General features: G+C 37.9%; 1 protein-coding gene across 9 annotated transcripts in view; it reads right to left on the reverse strand.

Moving 5' to 3' along the window:
• Nucleotides 1-3,263: 3,263 nt before the first annotated feature.
• LOC129770073 (troponin C, isoallergen Bla g 6.0101-like) overlaps nt 3,264-26,750 on the reverse strand; it is a 34,210-nt gene continuing 10,723 nt past the window's right edge. Inside the window, exons 4-7 of one of the 9 annotated variants that reach the window (XR_008742028.1) lie at nt 11,666-11,797; nt 11,572-11,592; nt 10,977-11,086; nt 10,713-10,924 (exon numbers count right to left, since the gene is read on the reverse strand). Coding sequence is in view for 6 of the 9 variants with exons in the window: in XM_055772691.1 (XP_055628666.1) it covers nt 3,315-3,340; nt 11,572-11,592; nt 11,666-11,797 (179 nt within the window). In the remaining 3 variants the exon portion in view is untranslated. The other 8 variants (XR_008742026.1, XM_055772691.1, XM_055772692.1 and 5 more) reach the window with 8 other exon arrangements.

Below are 26,750 nucleotides of genomic sequence, written 5' to 3' on the forward strand. Positions count from 1 at the left end.
AGCTGAGATTTTTCTTATATAAAATATTCAAAAACCAGAAATGTTATTTTTATTGCTTTTGAGTTATGATTTGTAAAATTGGCCCCGATGGTCCGAAAAATAAAATTTTCTACTTGTTTTTCAACAAATGACTGTTTTCAAGAAAGAAGAAGCTTTCAAATAAAATATAAAAAATATAGCGCGCATTGTCCCGAAACCATGTAAACTATAAAAGACAAATACAATCAATAATTTTGAAAACTGGGAAAAATTGGCTGTACAGTAGATCCTCGATCATTCGCGAGCGGATGATTCGCGATGCGGATTGTCTGCGAAAGCGAGGTCCCTAGCAATTCTATAGACCTTTCCGAAATTTGTCATTGAGTGGTAGCGTCTTGCGGTTAGATAGATAAGTTTAATTGTCTTTATTGTCTTTATTATTTATTCATCATTTGACATCAAGGTCTTTATGAAACTTACTACATAAATTAAAATGGACACGCGGAAAATAAACGTTGACGAAATGTACAAGTAGACACATTAAAATCAAACAAATTGTATGCTACATGAAGACGTCTACAAACAAAATCAATTGGATCGTGTGAGCCATATCGGGTATTCCTGCGTGTAGCTTGGATAATTTGCCTAGATCGCAGAACTCGTTCAGGTGCATTTTTGGCGCATGCGACCCAGTAGCTCAGAACTGTCAATTTCAGCCCGTAGGATCTTCGCGCATTAAAAATCCCAAGCTTTTAAATTTTTCGCTTCCAAATTGTAATTTAGATGTTCCACTACTACATCCTGTACTAAATTTCCTCATCTTTCAACTGAAAGCAACAGAATCGTATTCCGTAGCGTACTTTGTAATGTAGAGCCAGTTTGAGGCAACAGTGTACGAAACAAAAAAAAAATACTATAACTTTATCATTATTGAAATTCGAACATATGCGTAGAAGGATTTTTTTCATCAAATATGATTATCTATCACCTCCAGAGAGATTCTGGGAAAAAAAATTGTTTCATGTGAGAAAGGTGTTTCCTGACTTTAAGGGGATGAATCAAAAATTAAATTCTTTTTCTTTCAATAAACGAAAAAATATATGCATAAAAAACAAATAAAAAAAAATTTTTTTGACTTGATTATATACAGGATTCGATTATATACAGTGCAAAGAAATCAGAGACTGTATATAATCGAGTTCGCGCTGTATTAAACTTTTTTTTTATCAACGGGGTTTTCGAAAAAAAATTATGCCAAATGTCTTAAAATTGCATGAAACGTCGAGATCTAGTGTCATCTCGAAAAACTTTTTTTATCAAAAATCGACTCTCTGGGACTTTTTTTTCGGAGTACGAGGCGAAACATATGGTTTCAAGTGCCAATAAAAATAATTACCTCGTTTTTTCATTCGGAACTTGTTGCGAAATTTTGATTTACACGATAATATGCCCTATGCAAAATATTAGCTCATTTGAACTTCATTTATTTGTGTTGCAGACGTTTAAATTTGAGTTTTTTGAAAACCGATAAATCACCGGAAATTGGGATTTTAAATTTTTTTTTTATGCCAAATGTTTTAAAATTGTATGACACATCGAGATTTACGGTTATATCAAAAAATTTTTTTGTTTAAAATCGACTTTTCAGACGGAAAAACGACCAAGCGCCAAAAATTAAAAAAAAAATTTACAATTTTTTTTGTTTCGAGATAACAGTACATCTTCCAGAACGTCGATTTTTGACAAAAAAAAATCGAGATGACACTAGATCTCGACGTTTCATGCAATTTTAAGACATTTGGCATCAACATTTTTTTTTTCGAAAACAATTCTTATGGAGTAACTTTTTGAAATTAGAGATGACCGTTTTCATTGGCATCCTACTGTATATACTAGAGTCCTAAATTGTACATAATCGAATCATATATAATCGTGTCAGTATATAATTGCTTCTGCTCTCGTTGATTTACGCCTGCGACCTTTTGTAAGGAAAAAGCTTACAAACATTTGTTTACAAATTGTGTTAGGTCTTTTTATATTGTTGCTCCAGGATTGTACTGTCCTTGTACCTTAATTTGTGAACTTTTGTTGTATTTGCCTGTAAATAGAGTGTTCAAACATTTACTGTTCGGAATATGAATCTTGTGTCGAAACTTGATTCAAATTCCGAACACTACTTTAATACTACACCGCGGTTTTTTTTACGAGGTTTGTTTACGCGGATTTTCCAATTAACGCGGTCTTTTTACGCGGATTTTCCAATTAATGCGGTTTTTTACACGGATTTTCCAATTAACGCGGTTTTTTTACGCGTTTTTTTACGAGGTACGTATCCCCGCGTAAAAAAAAACCTGGGTGTACTTTGAAGATTTCTTTGAGATTTCTGCATAAAAGATCATTTTGTCATCCATTCATAGTAGATTCAGTAGATAGAAACAACTACAAAACAAAAATTAATTATGTTTTTTATGGAATTTTCTAACGCAAACATTTTGTCACGGGCTTTGACTGTCATTTTTTCGCAAATACTTATGTTATTGAAATTATAGGATGTATCGATACCTGTGAATGATGTTAAAATGTAGACTATACCCCAAAAAAGTCAGCTCTTTCGTTATTCAATTATTCATAACATTAATGTTTAGTAAATTTACATTTAAAAATATGAGAGAATATGAGAATAATATGAGAGAAAACGGTACATTCCAGGCTAGTGATAGTTCAATAGGTACGTTGTTTTAAATAATGGATAACTTACTTGAATCAATGTCATATTAGTTTGTTTTCAAACCAAGTATTCTGCAGCTTGTGGTACAACCCGCATATCTTTGAACTTGTCTCTCAATATGCAGTCGAAACGCTATATTTGGAATCGAAATCTAAAAATAAGGGTCATAATACGGATACTTATCTCTCCTGAGAAAAAGTAAGAAATGAAACTAAACAACAGGTGCTTTATTCAACCACTCGCATTTTTAATATGCCGATTTATGTCTTAGCTCCTTTTACAAAAAAAAAGTGATAACAAATGTTTTTAACAGCTTTATTGGCAAAGATAAACGATGCAAACCACGCAGTCGCGCATAGTGAATTAAACCCCTTGGAAAATTGGAAAATACTTAAACTATCCTAACACGAAGAACATAATAAACATTCGTAATGCATAACGTGTGATTTTTCATCTTTCTTCACGTTTTAAGCGGTCAGTCATCTGAAAAAAAAAAAGAACAAACACATACTTTGTATCAATTATCCAACTATGGTTTTGATGGAAAACACTTTACCAATTTTGATAAGATGTGATATGATGTTTCTAACGTTTCTAGGTTAACGATCTAGCTTTCCTTATCTGGGTTTCGATCTGTAAGATACACATAGTTTTTATTAAAGGCATTTCATGACCATCATCAATACAGTTACTATTTAGGAACTTACCTTTATTCAAAAATTCAAATTTCATGGAGCATTAATCTTTTGGACAAAATGCCACGGCAAAAGCAAAGTACAAGCCAAAGTGCTTGGCGGCAATAAAAATAGAGATTATGACAAAGAAAGAAAGATCAATATTTAAATAACACGCGCTTATAAAGCTGTTCACGATAAGATATTATAGTTCATAGAAAAAAACAAAGAAAAGCTTCGCGAGATTGTTAGTGATCGTTAACAAACGAATAAAAATATTACATGTCAGCTCTTCATTTTAGACCCCTCTTTTGTGTATTTTCTTTGAATGTTCAAATTGCCGTCTTCGTCACCGAAGCATGTCTATAAAAGAATGGTTAATGGATGAAGGGGTTGAACGCTTCAGGAATTCTGTTTCGATCCGTTACCCTTTAGACCTTGGATTTAAATTCCAACAGGGTGGGTCAACTTGAACGCACAATGATAGTCAAATAAATGTCATAAGCCCAGTCGACTCACCTCGAGTGAGGCTCGAGGAGACAGGTTTAGGGTTTATGATACATAGTTTCAAGAATTGAATACGATTTCGCTTTTTGGAGAAACAAACTCTCGGCATCGTTTTCGATTCGGGAAACGAAAACCAATCAAAATTACAAAACAAATCTGTAACATGCACCATGTTACCGTGAAGGAAGGACACATACATAAAGATGATTAAAGGGTAATTCAAACGAAGCCAGTGAGCATGCAAGTTGAGAAAATTAAATATTAATTGAAGTTAAACTTGAATATTAATTCGGTGATATAGCCTCTAAGGCCATTGTTCCTTCCAAACCATACAAAGATTCACCTGAGCGCAGGTTAATCATATGTGACATCAACTCAGGTGGAACTGCAGATGGTGGCCTTAACAGCTTATAAAGAAAACATGCTTGACTTGTCCGTCCGTTTGTATGTGCCATGTGTTATCGCTGGATTGCACTTGGAAAGCAATCTAATATCCCCAGGGTAATGAATATTTGCGATTACAATTAGCATGATCAGAGGTTCGTGTTATGAAAACCTTTCGTATGTAACCTCACGCCCAATTTCACACATCGTATCGTATACAGCAGGGTTTCTCAAAGTGGACGATAACGACACGTATTTTTAGGTCATTTGACATCAAAAAAAAAATTCGATTTCCCAAATTTCCTTTACTTTCCTTTATGCAGACGATTTTTGAAATTTTCCTTATAACATTCGAGATGCATCAAAATGACGCGTCCCGTAAACCTAGTGTTAATAACGGAATATATACTGAGCATTATCATTTTTTACGGTTCGGATAATGAATTACTGGCTGGATTTCGCATGTATTCAAAATCTCTTGAAATTTGTGAGGTAACGACCGTATGGACAGCAAATGCACTCTGAGATAAGAAAAGTATTATTTCGACAGTGCTAGCAGTCTTAGGGCATACGAAACAGGCTCTCCAGATCCATGGATTCGAGTTTGTGGAAATATTACGCTGAAGGAAATTTTATTGTTTTGGGTACATGGTCATGCAGGCACTCCAGGAAATGAAGCAGTGTACTTTTTAGGTTTGACCCCAACAGACAACAAAACAATGGGAAGCTTGATAAAGAGACTAGAGCTCGTGTAATCCGCGGTAAAAAATAATGATGGATTAATCGCTTCTTTCTTTATGAGATACGTGCTCAAGCTAAAATTGGAGTTGGTCAGACCCGTATGACTCAAGATTTTTTTCTTACACCATATGATCGGGGTTCTGCCAAAACGAACCAAGCGGCATTTTTTTCAAAATTAAGTTACTTACACTATTGGATGCAGAAAATAATAATCTATCGACTGTAAAATGATCATGTCATTCGGATAATTGACAACAGCTCCAAAACAAAAATTCTGTGCAGCAGACTGTAAAAAAACGAAACTGCATTCAACCAAAGCGAACCATAAACCCACAATAGGGCATCGGATGATAGTGATCGTTTTCTCCAAGAAGGCAGATCCAAATCTGCAACAAATTGTTGTGCTTCGGACAGCTCCTGGAATCGAATGTCGTCGGGATATGGCAAGTAAGACAGTATACGGGCTGCAATGAAGTTTAGAAGCGCTGATCAGCATTTTTCAAAATTCCGTTCAACCAAAGCGAACCAAGTGTAATGCATTCTTAAATCAATTTATAATCATTTATCAAGATATTGTTTTGTCATAAACAGCAAAAGTGAGTCAATATATATACCACTAGCTGACCCGGCAAACTTCGTCTCACCAAAAAATTATTTTTCGTAATCACATTCACGTTTTCTTACTAAGCGCACGTTCATGGGTCCAATCACATAACTGTTCATTGATTGATCTTCTAATCTACCCTTTAAAATTACCTTTTACTAGAAAATTCCTTCTACCAAAACTCTTCATTATAATATCAGATTATTTTCAGACACAATTCTCGTTCAAGATTTTTCAACCACCTGCCAATAACATGTTCTCCGTTACATGGCATAAATGTTTGATACAGAAAATATGATAGAAAAAAGACAGCCCTAAATCGGACAATTGCTTCCTCGAGTTTTGTCGTTATCAACACATTCGGCGATCCATTTTTATTTATATAGATATAAGAAGATCTAGGAGTGCGTTTTATCGCATTGAAATCTATTTCGACCTTCGAACAAAGATCAATTTCGCTTACGCAAGCATCAAATGGACTAACAACGCTTATCACTATGCAATCGTAGAACACATGCGAATTGAATTTTCCCATTTTCCCCCTTTCCTTCAGAGTTTTCCGAAAAATTTCAATTGTCATGTTTGGTTGGTATAGGTTTGGATGAAATATGTGTATTATTTTTACGGGACCACCTCTCCATTCCAGAAGAAGGAGGAATGTCATACCATCATAGAAACATTTTACGTACCAAAAAAGCCCCTCATCCCAAATTTGGCTTGATTTGCTTGAATAGCTCTCGAATTATGCAAAAATTTGTGTTTCATTTGTATCATAGCCTCTCCTTAGAGAGAGAGGAGGAGTGTCGAACCACCATAGAAACGTTTATCGAGCCCTAAAACCTCTGTATGTCAAGTTTGATTCCATTTGCTTGATTAGTTCTTGAGTTATTCAAACCCCTCCCCCCTTTTTTTGAGAGGGAGAGGAGTGTCAAACCACCATAGAAACATTTATTGCCTCTTAAAACCTCCACCTGCCAAATTTGGCTCGATTTGTTTGATTAATTCTCGAGCTGCGCAGAAATTTGTGTTTCATTTGTATGGCAGTTCCCTTAGAGAGGGGGTGGAGTGTCTGACCATCATAGAAACATTTATTGCACCCTAAAACTTTTACATGCCAAATTTGGTTTCATTTGCTTGATTCATTCTCGAGTAATGCAGAAATTTGAATTTCATTTATATGGCAGAAAACCACCACCCCCCTCCCCAACGGAGACAAGGGTGGAGAGTCTAACCACCCTAGAAGTATTTATTGCATCCTAAAACCTCATTATGCCAAATTTTGTTTCTTTTGCTTCATTAATTCTCGAATAAAGCTGAAATTTGAATTTCATTTGTATGGCAGCCCCCCCTTAGAGAGAGGTGTGGAGAGTTTAACCACCATAAACACATTCATTGCACCCTAAAACCTCAATATGCCTGATTTGGTTTCATTTGCTAGATTAATTCTCGAGTAATGCAGAAATTTGTGTTTCATTTGTATGGCAGCCCTCCCTTAAAGAGGGGGTGGAGAGTCTAACCATCCAAGAATTATTTATTGCACCCGAAAACCTGAATATGCCCAATTTTGTTTCATTTGCATCTTTTAGACCGAATCAACGCCTGCGATGCACTGCTGAAACGGAACGAACTCGACCCATTTTTGAAGAAGACATTTTGACTGGTGATGAAAAGTGGATCACGTACGACAACCTGAAGCGAATAAAGGCGTGATCGAACCGCGGAGAGTCGGCCCAAACCATCGCCAAGCCCGGATTGACGGCCGGGAAGGTTTTGCTGTGTGTTTGGTGGGATTGGAAGGGAATCATCCACTATGAGCTGCTCAACTATGGTCAGACCCTCAACTCGGTTCTCTACTGTGAGCAGCTTGACCGTTTGAAGCAGGCGATTGACCAGAAGCGGCCAGAAATGTTCAATAGGAATGGTGTTGTTTTCCACCAGGACAACGCTCGGCCTCACACATCTTTGATGACCCGCCAGAAGCTACGGGAGCTCGGATGGGATGTCCTTTTCTTCTTCTTGGATGGCTCTAACGTTCCAGTGGAACTTTTGCCTTCTCAACGTAGCATTACTTGCGTCATTTTTATTAGTAATACTTGTTTGAGATTTCTATGCCGAATAACACGCCTTAAATGTACTCTGGAGTGGCAAGCTCTAGAACACGCGTGACCACAGTGCAAGGGGGGGGGGGGGACGGGGTTTATATGGGTTGCCTTCTAAATGGCAACAAGTTTGCGAACAAAACGGCGCATATTTGACTTACATTGGATAATTTTAAGTATGTTAAATAAAGCGTCAAATTTCGATCAGAAATACGACATTTCTATTTCCCCAACCCAATATAAAGATTCATGAAATTAGTCAAGAGCCGTTACAAAATACTAATGTGTTATGTAATGATATTATGTTAATAGCTAGCATGGACTTGGTTCGCTCTGGCTGCAAAAAAAACAAGTTTTGCGTGTCAAGCAAAAATATAACTTTGTTTTTTTTATATTTCTAAAGGTTCTGAATCAGAAATTGACGAAGATGTGTGCTTACAGCATGAAAGGAAGTTTTATGTTGGACATCCTGTTTGTAACACGTGAGCGATAAAATGATAGATTTGATCCGACACAGTCAATTAGTGGGAGCCCAAACTTCAAACTGAAATATCTCAAAATAATGTTTTTGGCGCTTGGTTCGTTTTGACAGAACCCCGACCATATCAGGATGCACGTCTTTGTCCGTAATGTGCAATGATGGAAATTTATCAGCTTGTATGGATAATAGAGAAAGTACAATAGAGAACAGATATATTTACACTTGAACAAATTCTTTTGAATTAATGAGAAAGGAAGATAGATGAATCGACATTTCAAATGAAATACATATAAATGAACATTTGTAAATAATTTCCTATTGCAAATTGACTTTTTTATAGATGCAAATGACCTCTAACGTCAAAAGATTCTAATAAAAATAATTTCGATGTTGCTGACTGGTTCTTATGTCAAACTCGTAAATCCATGTATCATTAGCAATTATAACGAGTTTTATAAACGTGAAATCATGATTGGTTCGCACTAACATCTCTTCAGCGATCTTTACGTCATTGAGTTTTTAAGGAAAATTCTAGACTACCGGGCCCAATGGAACGGCAACATGTTTCGTTCCCAAACAATAATAGAAAATGGTATGAGAATAATATTGTGAACGCACATAGTTCGGGGTATATCACTCACAAACTTAAATGATGATTTTCAGTTACTATTTCCATTACTTTATCGATGTTAACATCAGTTGGAACGTCGACTATCAAGTAGAGTGAGGTAAACCTTTATCACATCTCGACAGATTTTGAATAAACCGTCCCCTTCATATGCAAAATATGCAAATACAAGCATAAGTTTGAGAAGAAAGTTATGCTGTACATTGCAATCTCCGACTAAGGGATTTCAAAGCTCTGGTTTAACAAGCCGAGCGGACTTGTCATCAACCAGAAGGTGTACCAGGAGGAGTGCCTGGAGAAGATTCTGGTTCCGTTCTTAAAGGAACATCATTCTGATGGGAAGTACGACTTCTGGCCGGACAAGGCGTCTTTCCATTACGCCAAGAAGACGTTGGCGTACCACGAGGGAAAACAGATGCTGTACGTACCCAAGGAACGGAACCCGATCAACTTGCCCCAGGGCCGTCCGATCGATGATTTTTCCGGTTCCCTCAGTGCCCTGGTGTACAAGAATAATTGGCGGGCCACGGACACCGAGCAGCTGATCACGAGGATCTGGAATTACGTTTGAAACATGGATGTCAGTGCCGTCTAGCGCTGTTGTGAGTGCATTTCTACCAAGTTGCGCTGCACGGTCCCTTTGCCAACATTCACAGATTTTTTTTTTGAACAATAACCGTTATGTTTTCAATAAAAAAAAAACTGAATAGCTTGACATATTTTTTTTTTTATTTTACTATATCACTGAAAAAATTCTCATTTCTTATTGAACACCCGTTAAATGGGAGGTTTACGTAGACATTGTCCAATCTCGTTCAGTTCACATCGAAACCAAAGCTACATAGCAGTGCACTATGTAGTGGTGTAGTTCATCAATATTTCATCACAATTTGTTCCTAGGCTCTCATATCATATGTCTATTGTCATAGTCTTGAAAATACCTTCTTTGAAAGTCTCAATTGAGTTGCGGTCAAACTTTTAATCAATGAACAGAAGTGTTTTTTATGCGCAGAACGTGATCAACATCGCTAACCGTGTGTACAGGAAAACCAGAAAGTAAAGCCGAACCAAAAGCAGTGAAAAAATAAAACAAGCTCTTACAGTTGCTATCCACGTGCGCCATCTCTCAAAACGGCGCAAAATCCGGCGAACATTGTTTGAGGCAGTTTGCATGAATTTTGGAAAATTATTTCACCGAAAGTTCACATCCTGGAAGTCTGCGTATTTGGGACTGTCATTTGAGATACATTTAACCGAGGGAAAGTCTGTTTTGATTTAATTCAAAGCGTTTATTTCAAATCGATAGTTAGTGCCCGTAAGCATATATCCGATACAGATAGATGGAAGCAGAGCGATGGACGGCTTCGCGAACTCACCGTTTTTTTTGGTAGCTCGCAGCTGATTGGTGGTTAAACGCGGGTTAGGACGCGGCTTTATTAATCTTCTCCTCCTGCGTGTTGTTAAAGATGATAGAAAATCGCTTTAAAATCACACTTGAACAAATTTTGCTTGTGACACTGCTGAAGTATGACACGCGATTGATCATGATTAAGGCGCTGTGAGATGTATGAGAGTAAAAGTAATGATGCGACTCTTAACAAACTTATCTTTATTCCATAACTAGAGCAGTAAAACTAAGAACCTCACACGACTGATGATTCCTTTGCTTTATGTATGAATGGCGATTTATTTTTTTGATATTTGTTCGGAAAAAAATGTACTGATGCCTGTTTTATATTTTAATTTGCTCAAAGATTGAAACTTCTTCCCTAATGTTATTGATATCGAACCTTTCCGTTTTTTATCGCAACGTTGCCACCTGTAATTTACTTTAACCTACAAACCGTAAATATTAGAAAAGCATCAGTTGAGGCTAGAAACCTGGAAACCGGGAAGAGGTAAAATAAGTCAAATAAGCTTGAGCATAAGCATTGCCAGTGTAACGTGAATGCTTCAGGACTAGGGACATCAGAGTTGTTCGAAGTTTTGGGTAACAGTAGCGCGACAGACTTTCTTTACAGCTTGTTTACCCTACGATTGATTCATTTGTGATGTGTTCCTTGAAACTTCCTGTACCTCTCAAACTTCTCCGGGAGAATCTATAAAAATCAAACCCTGCATTTCGAACAACTCACACTACACCCAACTAACCAAGGACAAGCCACATTTGTTTCCGGCTCGGTTGTTGTGGTTTTCCGACTGAAAAACTAACGAACACCAGCCGAAACGAGCAAGCAGGACGCGCACAGGACGTTACATCTCTACATGATGCCTAAAAGAAATGGGTTGTGGGATGTGCGTGTGTTTATTTTTTGTGGTGGTTTAAGAAAATGCAAAAATGACGCATTAGATGAGCAGCCTACAAGCAACAAACTAACCATTCAAACGAAGAAAAATGTATGTCTTGTGGAAATGAAAATGATATGTATTTTATTTGTAACACAAAAAATAAATGCAATGATGTATGCGTGAATGTTGGATTATATGCGTTTTTTTCGCCAGCAAACATATGTGCTAACATAAAACAGTCACAGCACAGATCACAACCTCGTCTTGTTAAAAGCTGAATTAATACATATTGTTGTTTTTCCATTGAGTGTGCCTGTTTTTTGCTATTTACCACATGTTCAGAACTTTCGATTAATTTCGAAATCGCCAATTCGTTAGGAGGGTGTGCAAAAGCTCGGCGAAAGCTTAATGCAGCGGCCAACAGAGAACGAAGAAGAGGGGGAAAATGTCTATTCACCTGTCATGACCTCCATAAATTCTGCAATACCCAAAGAAAGAAGTATTCGTTAGTTGTTTATTTTAATCCATCACGAGAGAATTTATTGTTTTACCTTCAAAATCTACCGTTCCTGAACCGTCGGCATCAATCTCATCCACAATATCGTCTAGTTCTTCTTCTGGTACCGCGCCATCCAATTCTCTCAGGATCTGTTTGAATGCGTCTACTGGAATAAAGCCCTTAGCTGAAAGTGGAAAAATGCTAACGTTAGTCGTTTCGTTCAGTCATTCTAATACGGATGTGCATGAGTGCTCAACATTGTAGCCAATTTCTACTCGGCGATTGGCCTTTCAAGTCAAACCAGCTAATCCTAGCTCGCTCGCGAAATTTTTGGCAGCGATTCAGAAACGGAGTGCAGCGAGTAGTTACATACGATGATCGTGTTTACAGCCGCTTGCAGAAGATTTCCCACACTTCGATCGACGTAAACCGAATCGACTATCAGCAACAACGTTTGCTTCTCGATAGGAATAGAATATGTGTCCGCATTGGTCGACGAGTAGCTTTGATATTGACTGTGGCATCTTATCTAATAGCATATCTCTTGGCACGACTTCTCGGCTACCTAATCGAAAAGATAGTATGATGCCGGAAGTGTAACAACTGCGACCAATGATTGCAATCGATTGCATACACAACTGCTGATTTTATTTCTGTTTACGCGCCGCAAGCATTAGAATCTGCTTGAGTTGAACAGTTATTTTTTCTATTCCAATATGTTATGAACAAAATGAAAATCGATATTCAACTTGAACCTTTGAAAATCCCGGGAAAACAAATATTTCAAACCATTTTTTTTCCATGAAAAAATGTTGATTTGTGCAAAATTTTATTTGTTTAAAGATGATAAGGTACGGTAAAAACGAACAATCTTCCTCTCAGAAATCAATACCACAGCAGAATAAACGAAAATGACATGTCAATTGGTAAAAGAGTTTCTGTCTTATTGGCTATTAAAATTCACCTAAAATATACTTCTAAAAAATATATTTGACAATAAAAATTTGACACAGCTAAACAGCACTTCTTTGTTTTCTTAATTTCATTTTCCGGATGTTTAGTTAATTTTGGATGCAGTGCCGGGTTCGAAAAACTCAACCAAGTTTATGTTTTTATCTCAGAATTGTAGTTTTCAACCAAACAGTACAAACACACATTAAATTGAATACACAGAATTCGCATGAAATTTTTCTTATTTTCTAATGATTACGTACATACTTTAATCTTTAATCTATTATGTATTTCCACGAATCGACCTATCAACGCCTACTCTATCAGCTAGTCAGCCAGCTCAAACTTGAATGATCTTCCATCGGTGGACTTCGGAGGTCACCAGGCCCCCAATCCAGTTGAGTTAATGCCTTTTATGAATTTACAAAAAGATCATTGGGCCTGATCACGAACATCACTCCCACATACGCTTTCACGTCACTTACACTTCACTTAATCTTTTTGTGTATATCATCGTTGTCACGGACAGTTGCGTGTAAAAATAAACTCCGTGAAGTGAAAGAGTTCATTCGCGTTTATAAGAGACATGTCGGTTGCATAATTTCGGGCGTTTGAACGTTATGTCGGCTGCATAATTTCGTACGTTTGATCGTTATGTAGGTCAAATTAATACAGTGTATGATTGAATATTCCATTTAATTAAGCGTATGTTTAGAATGACAAGTTTGCAATTATACCTCGATGATTCGGTATATCAATGCCATCTCTATTCTTCATCCCATGATCCATTTGTTTGGTGCGTTAATTTGCTGAATCAAACGCAGGTTCAAAGATGAGGGATACTTGGTTGCTCGTGAATAATGTAGTTGTTGAACAAATGGGAATGTAATTTTATGTTCCCTTCTATAAATTACTCTAGAGGTAAAACATGACTATTATATGTAATGATGAACATCTCGCATACTCTTTTTCTTAGCTCTGTCTTACTCGTTTGAATATTGAGAAGCATTTAGTATAGGTCAAGGTTAGAATCATTTTATAAGAACCATTTCTACAATTTTGTTGTATAATAATTCCTTCTCTAGCTCATAGAAAACCCGAATTTATCCATCTCACGATCAGTATGATCTGAGCTACTCCCATATGGGATTCTGAATTTCTGTAATTTGATATACGGGACATGAAGTTTGATTTAATTATTTAAACTGAAACTGGTCTGCAGCGTCGGTCAGAAGCATAATCTTCATATAAAATAAGTGATGGGTTTCAGGGAATTTGCCAAAAGCAGGAAGTAATTCAGGATTCCTTTAGACGGATATCAAAATTATGGAAATATAAATAGAGAAGAATTTAAAAAACAGTATCTTGTGAATACTTTGCAATGATAGACTAATTTTTTCCTTGTTTGAACCTTATTATCACATTTTTAATACTCTTTCATTCAAAGAATGTCTTCAGAACAATATCGTTGGAAATATCTATTACGTAAAAAGAAATAAAAAACAATAGCCTTATTGTTACAACTACCGTCCTGATTCGGGTCTTGTCCACCAATTGCGAATGTTTGAATTACAAAAACCTGTTCTGCAATGTTGGAAAAATTTTACAGTTATTATTTTATACTTAAAATACCTACAAATCAATATTATACTTAATCATAATAATGAATCGATTGATTGAGTAATGATCATTCTTTCTAATAAGAGATTATTAAGTAGCCTCCATTGCCATTGTATGGTGTTGCAACTCTCTGTTAGGCTAATCCTAAGAATAGAAACAAAAAAATTCTATTCATTCAAGACAATCGGAAGTAGACCTCTCGCCATGTTTCGATGGGCCTACGGGAGCTACATCTTTGGTCCTTAATTACATGCCATAGTGCATTTACCGAATACAAATAAACAAATGTATGTCCTTTGGATACGTCAGAATCTCGTTCCAAAAATGCCACCAGACGGATAAATTGCTGTTTGTTTATCTCTTCTTTCCCAAAAAGCAAGACAAGATTCAAAATGTTAACAAAAAAAAAACGAAACGAAATTAAACTTAGTCCATTCCGCGTGACTAGTTTTCACCACTTAAAACAATAGTGACAAATATACTTGATTTTCTCCGTGACATGACAGTATCGTGGTATTCATAATAACACCGAGTTCATCAAAGTTGTCACGACGGATGAACTCTTCCGGATTCTACACACGCGGTGGCAGCCGAAATAACGTTGTATACAATTCACTTCGTTTCACCGTGAAGTGACGTTCGTGATCAGGCCCATTATGTCTCTTTCAGCAATAGCTCATCATTTGCCGACGTCGCTGCACGTTTGCCTCAGTCGAATGTTCCTGTAATAAGTCGCCTGGAGGCGGTGCACTTATTATTGTTAAAGGCAACCGACGGGGACCTCTAAGTTGGCGATCGGTGTTATTTATGTCCCACCCAACCTATACAATGAAACTGAAGTGATCGAACGTCATATATCGTCAACTAATAAAGCAAATGAGGCTCTTAACTCTAATGATGATAGATTGCTGTTTGGAGACTACAACCGCGCTGGCCTTTCTTGGAAATGGAATACAAACAACATATATTAGGCTGTCAAAAAAGTCCTGCGGTATTTTTTTTTAATTTTCATTTGTTCATAAAATTAGTTACAATCATCTATTTTAAGTCAAATATGCGCCGTTTTGTTCGATGACTTGTTCCCAACGAGATGCCAACTTCATTATACCCCTGTTATAGAAGCTCGCTTCCTTATTGGCAAAAAACTCGGATAGCCAATTTTCACAGGCCTCTTTTGTGGCTAACTTCTGACTACCTAGCTCGTTCGCCATGGACATAAATTTAAAAAAGGTGGTAGTCACTTGGTGCAAGGTCCGGTCTATACGGCGGATGCAAAAGAACCTCCCATCCGAGCTCCCGGAGCTTCTGGCGCGTCACCAAAGAAGTGTATGGCCTGGCGTTGTCCTGATGGAAGACAATGCGGCCTCTGTTTATCAAAGATGGCCTCTTCTTCATGAGGGCTACCTTCAAGCGGTCCAGTTGTTGGCTGTACAGGTCCGAATTGAGCGTTTGGCCATAGGGAAGCAGCTCATAATAGATTATTCCTTGATAATCCCACCAAAGACACAGCAGAACCTTCCTGGCCGTTAATGAGGGCTTGGCCACCGTCTGAGCCGCTTCAGCGGGCTTCGACCACGACCGTTTGCGCTTCACGTTGTCGTAAGTGACCCACTTTTCATCGTCAGTCACCATCCGCTTCAGAAACGGGTCAATTTTGTTGCAATTCAGCAGCGATTCACATGCGTCGATACGGTCAAAGATGTTGCCGGTCTTTCTCGGCTAATTCAGCGATTTTGTCGCAATTTTCGACGACAGGCCTTCCGGAGCGTGGCGCATTTTCGACGACCTCTACACCAGCCAGAAAACGTTGAAACCATCGTTGTGCGGTGGAAATGGAAACTGTATCGGGTCCATAAACTGCACAAATTTTATTGGCAGCTTGAGATGCATTTTTGCCTTTGTCATAGTAGTACTGTAAAATATGTCAGATTTTCTCTTTATTTTGCTCCATATTTGCGACACTCTAACTCACGAACGACTTAACCAAACAAAACACTGTCAAGGACTACATTATAGCGCGCAAAAATACCTTTCCAACAAGCTATAGTACGACTCGATACAATGAATACAACTAGAGCTACGCGCTTACAACGACACCTCGCGGAAATACCGCAGGACTTTTTTGACAGCCTAATATTTAGTTTTCGATACTCAGCATTCTCTTGTAAATGCTGGCAGTTCCTGTCTTTTAGATGGCGTTGCCTTAAGCGGTCTCTACCAGATCAATCCAATGTTCAATCAAAATGGTAGGCTCTTGGATTTCAAATTTGTCAATCATAGTTCCTTGTTAGCTTAACCAGTGACTACTGCATTTAACATGCTGTGCAATATAGACCCTCATCACCCGCCCGTCATGGTTAGATTTGACAAGCCTATCGGTGCCTTATTTGACGATGATTTCGATCCCAATGCGTTTGACTTCCGGCGTGGTGATTATGATGCAATTAATGCTGCACTTTGCAATGCCGATTGGACCTTTTTGACGAACTGTAATGATGCTGATGATGCAGTTGATAGCTTCACCGTTATGATTCATGAATTAATCATGCAACATGTCCCACGGGTTCGTCCACGCCGTAAACCGGTATGGAGAAATCAAGAACTTGGCCGTCTCAAACGCCACAAAAATACCTGCCTTCGCGCTTATCACTCACTCAGATGCGCTCGCAACTGTCATCGTTTCAAGTTGGCAAGCCGGGAATACAATACGTTGAACAGAATATCATATTTCAACTATGTGCGTGAGACGGAACGTAATCTTCGAGGCAACCCGAAGAACTTTTGGCGATATGTTAATAGTAAACGTAAAGAGAAAGGCCTGCCGTCGACTATGTTTCTTGATGAAGAAGTGGCGACTTCCATCAGTAGTAAATGTGCTTTTTTGCAAAATACTTCATGGGTGTTTTCAGCGAGGAATCAATATCACCATAAAATACAATTAATGCTTTGCGTTTCGTTGCAAGTGTTTTTCAGCTGGTACTTTTTCCGTTCTTGCAGAGGACGTTTCTTACGCAGTATATAAAATGAAACAGTCTTATTGCCCTGGGCCTGATGGTATTCCTGCTGCTTTGTTGGAAAAATGTTGTGAAACACTGAAATCTCCAATCGCTTCAATATTCAACATCTCTCTAAGAAGGCAAAAGTTTCCTGATAGCTGGAAATCATCATTCATGTTTCCTGTGTTCAAGAAAGGCAACAAGCACAGTGTGGAGAACCATCGCGGAATCACTTCTCTGTGCGCTTGCTCTAAGGTGTTTGAGGCCATTGTTTATAAACATCTTCTGTTTCGGGTCAAAAGTTACATCTCCACTGCTCAACATGGTTTTTACCCTGGCCGATCAGTTTCAACTAATTTATTGGAATTCACATCGCTGTGCTTTCTATGGAACTATGGAACAAGGTAATCAGATCGACACCACTGATTTGAAAGCGGCATTCGACCGTGTGGATCATGGAATCTTGCTGGCAAAACTCAACAAATTAGGAGTATCATCTGGCCTGCTTTCGTGGCTACGCACATATCTACTCAATCGCCAATTTTCCGTTAAAGTGGGTTCTTCCCAATCGAGGTGGTTCCAGAATGGTTTCGGAGTACCGCAAGGTAGCATTTTAGGACTTTTGCTATACTCGCTGTTCGTTAACGACATTACTCGACTACTGCCTCATGGAACCAGGGGTGACATTGCGCATTTCGAAACGAGTAACTCGTTTCGAGATAATTCAAACTCGAATCGAATTGATTTTAGCATTATGTATCTTTTTCGAGTTATTATTTTCAGTGTAATAGATTTCGAGCAAAATTTGTCTCGAAGAGAAATGTCAAATTTTTGGGTTTGTAAACAAAGCACACTTCACGACTATTGCAAATAACAATGCTGAAAAACAAATCCAATTTGATATTATATTGGAATTGTGATTAAAAAGAAAAGATTGCGAAATGATTTTTGACAATGGCGATAGTGAACAGGAGAGTTCGCTTATTCCACAGAGGCGGGAGTTGAGGTATAAAAGTGACTATCTTTCGCTAAGTAAAAATGAGTGAATTGAGTGAATGAAGTTTCGGCAGTATATTAGACTTAGTCGAGAATCATTTAAAAATATTTCGGATACAACCGTGTTCCAAACAACTTTCAGAAGCACTGCTACTCCTGCAGCTTTGAAATTAGCGGCCGTTTTGAATCATCTGGCTTCTGGTCGTACCAAATTAATGTTATGAAGGAGATAATTTTTCACTTGGTGTGGCTCAACCAACAGTTTCATCAGTGTTCAATCAAATGATGTCACTTCTGGAAAAAAGCTAATGCGAAAAATGGATCGGATTGGATACATCGTTTAACGAAACAAAGCAATATTTCTTCGACAAATTCAAGATACCCGGTATTGATGGTACTCATATACCCATTCTAAGGCCTACGGAAAATGAACAAATGTACTGCAAATGTGACGCTTATTGTATTTCTTTGTGATTCCATAGTGCTGAAATAAAAGTATTGTATTTATACTCACATACTTGTACAAATAGACGTCAAAACCAAAGGAAATGCAATTGAAATTTTCTTTGATGTAAGGTTCAGTATTAAAATCAACGTTTGACGAACATTTTCCTATACGATGATCAACCATTTCTTGTCGAGACATTTGTTCTCGTTTCGAGTTAAAAAATGCTCGAACACAATGTGACCTAATGTCAAACTTTGCTCGAAACTCTACTACTGCCTTTTTTTATTTCGCTAGTCTCGAGCTCGCTTCGAAATTCATAATGGCAAAAGTGGTCGAAACGAACAAAAATCACTCGTTTCGAAATGCGCAATGTCACTCCAGGTTATGCGACGCTGACGATGTAAAAATTTATCTGCCAATTGAGACCGCCTCAGATTGTCTGCAACTCCAAAAATTTATTGACTTATTCGCGGAGTGGTGCAGCATGAATCACATGACTATCAGTATTCTGTTCTGAAATGCACTTCTATCAGCTTTACTCGTAAAAAACAGCCCATAGTTCTTGACTATAGCATTAATGGCTCGTTACTCCAGCGCAGTGACATCGTCACGGATCTCGGTGTTATTTTGGATAGCCCAATGTCGTTTAGACTGCACTACATCTATATCATCAACAAAGCGTATCGTCAGCTTGAAAATATCTTTCGAATTGGCAGAGAATTCTGTGATCCTGGAACTCTACGAACTCTCTATTGCTCTTTAGTACGTTCCATCCTTGAGTCTAGCTGTGTTCTTTGGAATCCGCATTATGACTATTGGATACTTCGTCTCGAACGGATACAAAAATGCTTCATTCGTAAAATTTGTTGTATGCTACCTTGGAGAAATTATGATGCTTTACCACCTTATGAGGAACTTTGCCAGCTAGTTGGCATAGCTACTCTTGAGCAGCGACGCAAGGATATCACTGCAAAGACGGTTCATCAAATTCTGTCAGCACATTTTAACACATTTTCAGTCTTTGAAATTGATGGTTTGGCTTAGTAGACTGAGAATTTCCCACAAGCAGAAACACTTTTTTACTCAAGAGAATTGCGTATGCGTTTCAGCATGAAATTTCATTAAAAAATTTCCACTCAAAAACTATTGGTTGTACATAAAACTGTATTCGACCGAGTTCTAGGAAACTTCAAAATATGCATTGAGATTTTTTTCATTGAAAATTAACATTAAATTTGGAATTGCTCGAGAACGATTCTTCCTTTTCTTTTATATTTTAAGCGTGAAAATTGTTGATGTTGATCGCATTTTTATGATGGAGAAATTCATAGAAAAAAATCTTTAATGGCAAATTTTAGTGATTTTTGAATCTTGAAATCTCGACTATTCACAAGAGCGATAAAGTAATATGATTCAATTGAGTATATCGAGCCATAAAGCTCGCAATGATAAGACTTCTTAAAGCATCCATTTTGGAGATATGTTAAATATAAATTTGTATGATTGATTTACTAAACATGATTGATCTACCATACTTGAGTCATAGCGTTTCATGTCATGAAAATCAATAAAATAAAATTGTATTGATATCAATACAATTATTATTTGGGTTTAATGGGTCTACAATGTAAGTTTTAGCAAACTTTAACAATGGGTAAGAAAAAAAAAATAGGTGGGTTATGTCTATGATATAACCGCAAAGTTGACGTGGGACTACCTTAGCTTAGCTCAATATATTAGACTGTCAAAAAAGTCCTGCGGTATTTCCGCGAGGTGTCGTTGTAAGCGCGTAGCTCTAGTTGTCTTCATTGTATCGAGTCATACTATAGCTTGTTGGAAAGGTGCGCGCTATAATATAGTCCTTGACAGTGTTTTGTTTGGTTAAGTCGTTCGTGAGTTATAGTGTCGCAAATATGGAGCAAAATAAAGAGAAAATCCGACATATTTTACAGTACTACTATGACAAAGGCAAAAATGCATCTCAAGCTGCCAATAAAATTTGTGCAGTTTATGGATCCGATACAGTTTCCATTTCCACCGCACAACGATGGTTTCAACGTTTCGTTCTGGTGTAGAGGTCGTCGAAGATGCGCCACGCTCCGGAAGGCCTGTCGTCGAAAATTGCGACAAAATCGCTGAATTAGCCGAGAAAGACCGGCATAGTAGCAGCCGTAGCATCGGCCAAGAGCTGGGGATAAGTCATCAAACCGTTATTAACCATTTGAAGATGCTTGAATTTACAAAGAAGCTCGATGTATGGGTGCCACACACGTTGACGCAAAAAAACATCTTTGACCGTATCGACGCATGTGAATCGCTGCTGAATCGCAACAAAATCGACCCGTTTCTGAAGCGGATGGTGACTGGCGATGAAAAGTGGGTCACTTACGACAACGTGAAGGGCAAACGGTCGTGGTCGAAGCCCGCTGAAGCGGCTCAGACGGTGGCCAAGCCCTCATTACGGGCAGGAAGGTTCTGCTGTGTGTTTGGTGGGATTGTCAAGGAATTATCTATTATGAGCTGCTTCCCTATGGCCAAACGTTCAATTCGGACCTGTACTGCCAACAACTGGACCGCTTGAAGGTAGCACTCATGAAGAAGAGGCCATCTTTGATAAACAGAGGCCGCATTGTCTTCCATCAGGACAACGCCAGGCCACACACTTTGGTGACGCGCCAGAAGCTCCGGGAGCTCGGATGGAAGGTTCTTTTGCATCCGCCGTATAGTCCGGACCTTGCACCAAGTGACTACCACCTGTTTTTGTCCATGGCGAACGAGCTAGGTAGTCAGAAGTTAGCCACAAAAGAGGCCTGTGAAAATTGGCTATCCGAGTTTTTTTTGCCAATAAGGAAGCGAGCTTCTATAACAGGGGTATTATGAAGTTGGCATCTCGTTGGGAACAAGTAATCGAACAAAACGGCGCATATTTGACTTAAAACAGATGATTGTAACTAATTTTATGAACAAATGAAAATTTAAAAAAAAATACCGCAGTACTTTTTTGACAGCCTTATATTTGATTTGTGAATAAAAAGATTGTATAATGCCATGTGAGGTCAATTCATGCATTTGGATAGATTATGTTCTTCGTTACAAGTAAATTTAATGAGTCCTTTTACGATTGGTATGATGACATCTTGGTTTTGAAGTCTGTGTTAGACAAACACATTTCAGTCGGAACAAAAATACCCCCAACTTGCATGAATTTGCAATGCCAATTCTCCCACGCTCCTTGGATTCAAAGTCTGTGTTAGAGAAACACATTTCAGTCGGAAGAAAAATACCCTCGACTTTCATGTATTTGCAAAGCGAATTCCCCCAGGCACATTGATTTAGAAGTCCGTGTTAGGGAAACACAGTTTTTTTGGAACAAAAATTCCCGTACTTGCATGTATATTTGCTAAGCGGATTCCCACAGGTACATTGATTTTGAAGTCTGTGTTCGGGAAACCGTAAATCGGGCCAATCAATACTAGACAGTTAGGGCGCTTTGATAACGCTTGACATTTCACAGTTATTCAATTGTTTATCTAATGAAAAATAACATTTTATTAATTGCGATAGAAGTGTGGAAATATTCCGTATCACTTGATACAAACATCTTTCCGATCCAGTAAGAAATGTTCGAGTTATAAGCATATGGAATCTTTCATTTTTTCCTGCATGTTCTGTGTTCAGGTTTTCATTTTACCCCCCATATACTCCGGTAAGACGTAATCCCACGTCAAAAAATTGTATTGCAGAGCTCGGAACACTGCCACGGCTGCCTCTGCTGTCAAAAATAGTAAACGGAAAAGTATTACAAGCAATCAAAATACCTCGGCCAACGAAGAGAAGGGTTAAAGCTCTCCAAAGTGAATATGTGAAAAAATGTGATCAACGAAGGAAAATATTAAGGAATTTTCAACATCGAGTTACTGTGCTTGTTAATACCAAAAGAGTCCCAATTCGCATGTGTTATAAATTTGTTCTTGTTACGCTCGCGTATGATCAGAATTTTACATCATATGCAAATACAACTAATGTATATAGGTACAGCATAATCGGTTCAGTCATAGGATCGTTTAAATGAATCAATATACGATTGGCGGTTTACTTAACTTGGAACGAAAAGAATAGTTTGAGCTCTTCAAATTGTTCAAGATTTCGTTTAACAACTGCCTCCAACGAAAAACATTACATTGCGTTGGACCTTTTTCATAAATCAATTGGTTTGTCATTAATGGGTTTGTCATTAATGGGTTTGTCATTAAAGGAAATTTGGAAAATCGAAATTTTATTTTCGATGCCAAATGACTTCAAAATGCATGAAACGTCGAGATCTCATGTCATCACGAAAAAAATTTTGGCCGAAAATCGAATCATGAAGAATCCTTGCACAGAGATACAGAAGCACTCTCCATCAGACAGCATGGTAATCGACGCGGCGCCTCCACCGAATAAATTTGAACCACTGTTTGCATTATCTACGTTCACCCTTTGTATCGAGCAAAATATATACGACATCAGCATTGAGAAAGACTGATGTCTGCTAGCAGTAGCTAGACTGTTTTGACATAGGACTATGTCTTTGATTTCTATAAAGGGGGTCACTCTACGAAAAATGTAACGATTCATTAAGAGTTTACAAACGCATATTACTCAAAATCGTTAATGCGGCATATGTTGTGTTGTATACCATACTGTATACTATTACAATGGGTATGTTATTTTATGTTATTGGCTAAAAGGTTAAACTTGATAGAGATTTTATCAGACTGAAATTCAGGTAGTAGTCCAATCAATTCGTGCTCAATTCACGTTTTATCGTGTAGGTCATGCTACTAACAATTTATGTAATTGTGGTCCAAGATGTCATTATACCGAGCATGTTGTTTGGTTATGTAAAAATGCAACTAATGAATTTAGCTGGCTGCTGATTTATAAGTTCAAAAGGGTATACTCATACATATTTTCCAGGGCTTCCATTTGATATATCAATAGAGAAAAAATACAGATGTTGAACAATAAAAAAACTCAATTCAAAAGCAGTTACCTCACACAATCATAGTCCTATGTCAGGATACCGTCCGTGCCCCTAGGCTCAGACCCATAATTTTTTTTTCTATTATAGTGGCTTTTAACACATTTTGGCTGGTTCGTCACTTTTACTTCCATTTTTGGTAGAGTGTCGGGAGTGAGAATTGAACTCGTGACTTTTAGCGTGAGAAGTATGGATGTTACCACTGCGCCAGATAACCTCCTCGGGCTGTGACTTGAATAATGATGATTATGGTGTTAATCGTAATAATCAAATAATTTATCAGTTCATTCTCCCGTAGCCTTGAAAAATGACAATTTGGATACTAAACTAAGCTCTAGGCCTTGAGAAAGGCCATTTGGAAAACCTCGCTATCGCTTTATCGCTGGCTGGATGACTGATCAATCGAGAAAGCTGTGAAATTGCGAAAAGGTTGTTTATATTCAATAAATTGAAAACGAGCGGAGCCTCAATTGCAATATTAGAGAAAAAAATTGTCCGTAGAACGAACGCTGCATTTGCTATTGCTATTCAATGAAAAATTCGAATGATTTCTAAGTTTTTCGTTATTGTTACACATACAACATAGCTTGGACAATAAAAAGTCTGCAGTCTGCGAAAACTTCAAGGCCACTGTTCTACGAATAACATAAACAACGATCCACGAGTTTTCATTCTGTTGTCATCTAATGGACAACCGTAACCCATCGATTTCATGAAATAGATCCAGAACACAGTGATGATATTGATGCAAAATTCCCTGTGGCTGCATTCAGATTGTCTAGAAAAGTGCATTGGCAAAACGAGGACACGAATTTCGACATCGCGGGAACAAGAATTGGCGCTTTTCAGGACCACCAAACCTTTCACAAAAGAGTTTTCAAAAATATATTTAACAAAGGCTATCCTATCCTTTGTGTAGTCCTACGACACTCCGGTTAGGTCCCCGACATGACCCACCTGTCGTTTTTCTTCCGATGTTGAAACGGAAATGTCGAAGTGATTGTGTGCAACTGATATTTCTCTAAATTTGATCGAAAGTACATCGAAAGAACGTTCGCAGTATTACTCCGTTCGCAGAGCATATTCGATCCTTTGAAACTTGCAATGATTTTCGTCGCTAGGGAGATTCTGAGGTATTCAAGTAAAACGAAGCGTAATCATTTGCGTCAGACGCTTTCATTTCGAAGATGTATTCCAAAATTCAGCAATCTAGAGAACAGCATGAAACAGCAATGTATATCAGTGAAATATTTGGTTATATAGTGATAGACATTCGTTTAGCCGCACTTGAAAAAAAAACATGAAACACTTACAAAACAACTAGGAATGTTCTTCTTATCGGGATACTTATTTGCTGTAGTGATAGTATATTTAAGTCACTTTTATTGAGCACGTCACAATCACACACACACACACATAACATATACATAGTATAAACAACAAACGTCGTTTTTCCCGAGACATACGCTAAGCCGCAGGGCATAAAAATCGAGTTTTCGCATAATCACCAAGCCTTTATCTGTGTTTTTTGAAAAAATACTTGGGAATGTTCAATTTACAAGATAAATATTAGATGTGCAAGGTAAGAAGTTGGTCAGATTAGTGATTTACGTAGAATTTAAAGGAATGGCGAAAGGTATTCTATTGATGGAAGAGGGGCAGAAAATAATAAAGATATTCAGTGAACAAAAGTTTTCTAATCGCTCGATCGTAACAAAAATTGGTCTATCTGAGATAGTGGTGCGGAATTTCTTTAAATAGTGCCAGAAATATGGGATATAATGACCAACAAATGGGAACACCAAAGTTACTTTGCGTCTTAAAGGTCGAATCAGACACAAAGAAACCAGGAAACGATATCCTGCTCATACATTAAGGCAGAATCGGTTGTTTCAGTAACGGAGAGGCATATTGCGCGCATCTTGAATGAGTCACCAAACATCATGTGGAAGAAACCTCAAGGGAAGCCGAAACTGACCGTCACCCATAAGCAGAACCATCTCATTTTCGCCCGGCAATACATGGAATGTAAACAAGAATGGAGAAATGTTGTATTTTCCGGCGAAAAAAGTTCAATTTGGATGGTCCGGACTGTTACAGTTTTTTTTTTTTATAAATTCGTTTATTTTTACAGGCTCAGTTACATAAGTTTAAAGGAGCCGAAATCTTAAATATATTTTTAAAACTATATATATGAACAATTTTCTTAAATCTATGGTTAGTAATGTGGGAAACCGATTACTCGTGGTGGACTCGAGATTAAAAGGGTGACATTTTCTCAGGAAAAGGATGGGGTATAAGGAAATTATTACAATGTTGATAATCACACACACTCAATTCTTAAATCTATTCGTACATCAGTTGTGAATTTACATTTCATTCTTCTGTTTATAGCAAGCGGACCAATTACTCACAAAGGAAGAAATGGAGGGTATAAGGATATAAGGATAATCACACACGAACATCGATAGATTTAAGGAAAACATATATTTGGGACATGTAATCAAGGTCTAACCGAGCCAACACATCTCTCACCGGCACATTGGGCTGCCTTCCTCTAGCCCGAAGGGAGTTCTCTAAATTCGATCTGGCAACAAGATACACCTCACACGACCAAACAACGTGTTCGATGTCGTGGTAACCTCGGCCACAAACGCAGATATTGCTGCCGGCCAGATTGAAACGAAAGAGTAGCGCGTCTAACGAACAGTGATTGGACATGAGTCGGGAGAAGGTGCGAATAAAGTCCCGACTCAAGTCCAGACTTTTGAACCATGGTTTGAGGCTAACCTTAGGGATAATCGAGTGAAGCCACCGGCCCAATTCATCTTCGTTCCATTTGCGTTGCCAGTTATCGATGGTATTTTTACGGACTAAAGAGTAAAATTCATTGAAGGCGATTTGACGCTGATAAATATCGCCTTCAATTGCACCTACCTTTGCTAATGAGTCAGCCCTCTCATTACCCGGAATTGAGCAATGTGAAGGGACCCAGACAAAGGTAATGACATAACAGCGTCTGGATAAAGCACTCAAAATTTCTCGTATTCTCTCAAGGAAGTACGGCGAGTGCTTTTCCGGCCTCACTGAACGGATAGCTTCG

Source organism: Toxorhynchites rutilus, chromosome 2, assembly GCF_029784135.1.
Source record: "Toxorhynchites rutilus septentrionalis strain SRP chromosome 2, ASM2978413v1, whole genome shotgun sequence".
NCBI lineage: Eukaryota > Metazoa > Arthropoda > Insecta > Diptera > Culicidae > Toxorhynchites > Toxorhynchites rutilus.